The sequence below is a fragment of the Tupaia chinensis genome, unplaced genomic scaffold, assembly GCF_000334495.1.
Source record: "Tupaia chinensis unplaced genomic scaffold, TupChi_1.0 Scaffold000066_1, whole genome shotgun sequence".
Classification (NCBI taxonomy): domain Eukaryota; kingdom Metazoa; phylum Chordata; class Mammalia; order Scandentia; family Tupaiidae; genus Tupaia; species Tupaia belangeri.
Genome location: NW_006159525.1, coordinates 1025005 through 1030798, shown reverse-complemented (window position 1 = coordinate 1030798; position 5794 = coordinate 1025005). Strand labels below are relative to the sequence as shown.

At 58.2% G+C, this 5794-nt stretch overlaps 1 protein-coding gene across 1 annotated transcript in view; it reads right to left on the bottom strand.

Moving 5' to 3' along the window:
- The window catches only part of LOC102501742 (piezo-type mechanosensitive ion channel component 2), a 76377-nt gene that overhangs the window by 26202 nt on the left and 44381 nt on the right, over positions 1–5794 (bottom strand). Inside the window, exons 34-35 of the mRNA XM_027766593.1 lie at positions 5437–5750; positions 2184–2442 (exon numbers count right to left, since the gene is read on the bottom strand). Coding sequence (XP_027622394.1) covers positions 2184–2442; positions 5437–5750 — 573 coding nt within the window. The remainder of the gene's footprint in view (positions 1–2183; positions 2443–5436; positions 5751–5794) is intronic.

Genomic DNA, 5794 nt, shown 5'->3' with positions numbered 1-5794 from the left:
GCGGTCGACTACGTGGGAGTCCAGCGACATAGCCATTACGCTAACTGCTGGTTCTCTTGTTGCTCCTTTTTTAATCTCTCCTGATGCTCGCTGCTTGCTAAATCAATCCGATTCAGGCAGGAGGGCTGAGATGCAGGGTAGTGATTCTAAGAGATTGTCTTTTTTATGCTGAAAATGCTCAAAAATGGCTTTGTTTTCTTCGTTCAAGAGGAAAGGGTCACCCGAAGTGCCCGTCCTCGTAAAGCTGACCTACTACCAATGAGGAGCAGAGAGGCCGATGGCCGGACAGTGGGTGATGTTATACAGCACTGTTTGAATGCTTTGAGGTGCTACTTCAGGGGAGAGGACGGCTTCAGCCTCCCCGACTTCTGGAAGTGCCTGCTCTCCAGCCGGATAAACAGCCTGTGTCTAGAGGGGCCCTATCAGGGGCTGGCGATGCCGCTTCTGTGGGGAAGTAGCCAGGAAATAATGGGGCGAGGGTGTGAGGAGTGGGAAGCCTCCCTAGCCCGGGAGCCATGAACTCTGGGAGCTGTGACGGTTGACCGCGGATCTCCCTACTTAACGGGAAAGAGGGAGTCTGGATGCTGCCCCAGGCCCCGTGCCCCGACTCCTTGTCTGCAAACTCAGAGAGCTGGTCCAGATCATCTTGAAGGCACTTTCCAGTCTAGCCCTCCCTTATTCTTCAAGTAAATTTTGACAGTCAGTCTGAACTGAGAGAGCCTGCCTCTGGGTCAGGGTACCAGTGCAGAAGCTGCAGCTGTCCACACCACAGAAAACCCAGATCTGCTTCAAGGCTCCAAACAGTCCCTTCAGCAGGGACAAGTTCTAGCCGCCACATGGTGTACTGCCGAGAACTATGCCCTGCAGTGCTAATGCGAGCTCAAAGACTTGGGGCGAGGAGGGCAGGTGAGTTTTACCCTCAGAACCCATCCGGATTCAGCACGAGTCGAGGATGACTCTGAGAAGTCGCCAGGCCTGCTGGGCAAGAAGGCTGGATGGATTAGTAATGTCTGCCGTGAGCACCGGAGGAAGTCAGAGGAATGCTACAGAGGGCTCCTTCCCAGGGAGAGGAAATGTCAGCGAGCAGGGTGCAGGAGATGAGGACTCCAGCCGGTGACTCAGACACATCATTCCCAGCCTGTGTCCCCGTCTCCTTGCAGTAGGAGCCCAGACTTGGCCTCCCAAATGTTTCCTCCTGAGGCCTCTGTTGGGGGAGGATGTGAGAGGAGCGGGGCCTCTGCAGACTCTCCAGACCAAGGCCCTTGAGGGGGAGCTGGCATTGCCTGGACGTCAAATTACAGGAATACTTTTAGGGGAATCAAGTTACTGCCTCTGCTCTAAGCAGGAAGTCAAAACAGACCTGTGTCATTTGTGACTGGGAGGGTCTACTCATATACACTCTTTAAAAGTAGCAGACACTTCCGAAAGCATATGTCTTCCAGAGAATTAGCATCGTCCTAAGGATGCTTGAGAGTCTGGCAACGCAAATCTTCCTCCCAGCCTAGACTGAGATACGAGGAGTGGAAGGAGCCAGCCTGCAGGGAGGCGAGATGGAGTGCCTCTTCCCCTGGGGCTCTCTCAACTCTTCCGAAGGAGGGGACCCCAGCCAGATCTGGGCATCTCCCCTCACTCCCTAGCCAGAGTGCTGGGGCAGGGAGGAGTGGTGATGGGGGGAAGCAACGGTTTATCCCGACGGGCTTACAAAACCGACGTGACAGGAGAGAACCCATGGCCGGTACCTAACGTTTGCTCCAATTAATTTCCTGGACAAATGTCTTGGTTTACAAACGGTGCACTGGAGTCGAGAGGACCCCAGAGCTAGTGGGAGATCATGTCCACAATCCAAAAAAAAACACCAGAGAGAGAATAAAAAAGTTCACGGCCAAAGCCCACTGGGATAAACCTGCAAGGATTCCCTGTGTACCTACCACATGCAAGCGCCGGGGAGACCCGCTGATCCCCTGACTTCTGGACGCTCATACGCTCTGGGGGTGTGAGCACTATGGGGAACAGTGAGGGGTTCCATTCTTTGGCTCCTCCACTCGCTCACTGGCCTTGATGTGTGGCACAGAAAGTTGCCTCGAAGGCGTGTGGGTGGTCGGGTGGCGGTGCAGTGCCTCGTCTGTTGGTGTGGCCCGCAGGCAGGAGCTGGGTCTTAGATGAGGGTCCCCCATGGCACCTACCTCCGTGTAATAGATAGCTGCCGTCCAAAATCGTTTTGAAGGCCTTGGGACCGAAAGCATGGCCCACAGGAAACACAAGATGGGGAGAACCATCGAGAAGATGGAGGCTGAGAGCGTGTGGTTCAGGACGATGACCAGGTAGCAGAGCAGCTCAGACTGGGCCGTAGCCACGCGGCCCAGGGCCAGGGCCAGCTTCACCAGGCGTGGCAGGCTCCCGTAAAACCTGTCAGACTGTGCCAGCTCGTCATACGGGCATACCCTGGGGGAGAAGAGACCCTGGTGAGCCCAGGACAGCCCTGGACAGGGCAGGTAGAGCTCTGTCTGGAGACAAGCCAGCGGGTTAAAAGTGAAAAGCGACTCGGTTTCTGAACGGCAGAGGCAGTGATCCCCACTGTCCCGGAGCAGTGGCCACAGGGTTACCCGCGTAACGGGTGCTCCTAGATGCATTTTTAAAAAGGTGTGTGATTTGCACAAAATAATCTCAGTCGTTCGCAATTTTCAAACAAGTAGTCAAATTCAAAGCGCCGGTCACTTTGCCTCCTGGCGTGTCGGGTGTAACACCCTTTCGCTTAGCTTAGTAACCTCAGAGCAGCAACGTGGACCACTGCGTTCAATAAGAGTGTGCGGGTGCCGAACCAGGGCTACGGCTCACTCTCGTCTCTGAGCGGACTGATCACCAGCTAGCAGCGCCTTGGCGGGCTCTCTCCTGCCAGACCTGCCGGGACATAGCAGTGGGATGGAATGGCTGGGGAGGGGCCTTGGGACCTGGGGCCTGCTGCCTGGTCAAGCCTCCATCCTGCCAGGCCCATCTCACCTCCCACTCTGCCTTCCTCTCCTCCCACGCGGCCCACCACAACTGTGCATGAAGACCTCAGCAGCCTCCCCGGACCCCAGAGGCATCATTTTTAAAACCTCTGAGGACCCATCGATTACATTTGCATCAAAGGGCATTCTAACTTGTTAAAAAAAGGCCTCGTGGGGCCAGCAGTTAGCATAATGGCTATGTCGCTAGACTCCCACGTAGTCGACCACGGTTCACGTCCCGAACCCGGTGGCTTAAAACTCACACTGGGCATGTGTGTGCATGCCCAAGATCCCGAGAGGAGAATGGAGGAGAAGGGATTGCAGCATGGCCATCACTCCTGGGGGGTGATTTCTCGCTTTCTATCTCTCTGTCTCTCTCTGTCTGTCTGGCGAGTGCACGCGCCCTACAGCAAAAACCTCTAAAAAAAAAAAAAAGGCCTCACGAATTTTGATTTTGGACTCTCTCCACCTGGAGTTCACAGTCACCGGGCTGAGAGTTCTCCTGCATGAGGGATGAAGATCCAGGTGGTTGGTTTAACAAGCTGACATGGGAGCCTGTCATGTTGGAGACCTCGGACTGTGGACTGGATTGCAGAGGCACAGAGAGACCCAGCACTGCTGTCCACCCAGGGCTCTTAGGGACGAGAGCAGAGGTGCCTGACTGAGGATGGTCTGGGGCCCAGGGACTGGGGCAGAGTCGAGCATAGAGAGGTGTCCTGGAGGGGTGGCTGTGGCAGGTCCTGAAGGGTGAGTGGGGGGGGGGGCAGAGGAGCCTGGAGAATGGACAGCCCAGGCCCACGTGACGCCCCCTGTAGGGCAGAACATGGAGCTCGGGCTCCGTCAGGCCACGAAGGCTTCACAAAGCAGACGGAGGGTGAAGGGGAGACACTGAGGCAGTGGGCACAGGGCCGGGCTCCAGACGCATGTCCAAAGTAGGGTCAGTTGGACATGGTGCCACCTGGACTGGTGGCCAAGGAGGGGAAGGAAGCTGATGGCCATGCCCAGGCTCCTCCCAGGAGCCCAAGGGCTGGCAAAGACTTCCTCTGAGACCTGGACCAGGACGCCGACCAGCAGAGCTCACGCGGGAGCCCAGCGGGAGCCAGGGGCAAGGAGACGGGAAGATGGGGCTGAGTGGTGCAAGGGGAAGGTAGAGACCCTGGCTGGAGCTCGGCACATGCACAGAGACCCCAGGGAAGGTGGCGTCGGAGCCCAGGCAGGTGGCAGATCCAGGAAGCAGGGCCTGGAGAAGCCAACCGGAAGGAAGTGGAAAGGAGCCAGAGTGGCTGTCGGCCAGCGCAGTCCCAGCGCAGGTCTGCCTGGCCCATGGGAGGGAGCACTGCCTTGGAAAGCAGGAGGCTCCACTGCCCACGCTCTCTCTGCGGAGGCCGGGGCTGCCGCAGGGGTGAGGAGGGGACACTTGAGGCCTGCCGGGTCACTAGAAGGAACAGGAGAGGGGCTGGAAGGAGAAACTGCCTCAGGGGTAAAGCCCAGGGAAGGGGAGAGGCAGCGATGAGATGGAGATCAGGCAGGGAGGCTGCAAGAAGAGAGACGGAGAGATGGAGATGACGGAGGGCCAGGACAATGGCTCCTATTCCCGCAGGGAAGTCTGGAAGAGGGGCAGGGTGCTGAGGGCGGGGGCGGAGGAGGGCTCCCCTGGGGACTGACAGCCTGGAGCAGCCCAGGAGGCGCCACCCGGTGTGGCGTCGGACCCCCCAGGATGCCGAGTCCATGGAGGCCCCGGGGCTGGCAGAAGTGGCCCTTGGCACCAGACAGTGCCCTGCAGGAGTGGAGAGTAGCACGTGCCGCCTGGAAGGGGCGTGCAGCTGCATGACTGGGGAGAGCCATGTAGGCTGCTAGCCCGTTCCCTCTCGTGCCAAGGGAAGGAACCTGACTCCCTTCCTCACAGGGCTACCAAGACTGTTAAAGGCGGTGTCCATGCTCGGCCCGCGGGCAGGAGGTATGTGAGAGGCCAATGTCACTCCCTAGTTGGGACCCCCGCTGCCCTGTGTCCCTTTCTCTCGCCTGGTGTGGGGGCTTCTGCCCCTCACAGCCTGGGGAGGGTGGGAGTGAGACCTGCTCGCATCTCAGGGCCTGGCCACGCTCAAGATTGCCCAGCCAGAGCTAGAGAGATGTCTGTATGAGGCCTGTCCCCTTGTCCCTCCCAGCTGGGGCTTTTAGAGGGACACATTGACAAAGTCGCAGCTCCAGTGTGTCACTAACGTCACACAGAAAATGGGGCCCAGCGCCCAGCTCTATTTTGACGTCTCTAAAAGCCAGATTTCGCGTTTGAGGACTATTATTGCTGTCCCTGCAGTGGGCCACAGTCACTGTGGTATAATTGTGTAGCATTAGCAAAAATGACCCTTTTATACTTCTGTAAATGCCCTTGGCCCGCAAAACACAGGCTTGACCTTCAGAGAGACTCAGGCTCCACCGGGTGCCCGTTCACCTGAGGCCCTCCTGGGGCGGGGAGCCTCTGTGGAGCTGAGGGCGGCCGGCTCCTGCTGCTGGGGGCCCCTCCTGCTCCTCCCTGGGGGGCTCCAGGAAGAAGCGGTGTGCATGTCTGCAACGGCCTTCCCCAGCCGCTCCTACTTCCATTCCAGCAGGCAGTCGGGCGTCTCCCTGGAGCAGCTGCAGAGACCCAAGGGGGCCCTCGCTGCCCAGTTGCCACCTCCTGCTTCTGCTTCCGTCCCCTGCTGTCGGCGTCTCCTGTAACAGGGGACGGTGGGCCCTTGGGAAGCTTGACCGCGTGGCTTTTTTCCCCTGCAGAGACATGGCATTATATTGAGCAGAGGGAACGAGGGAAA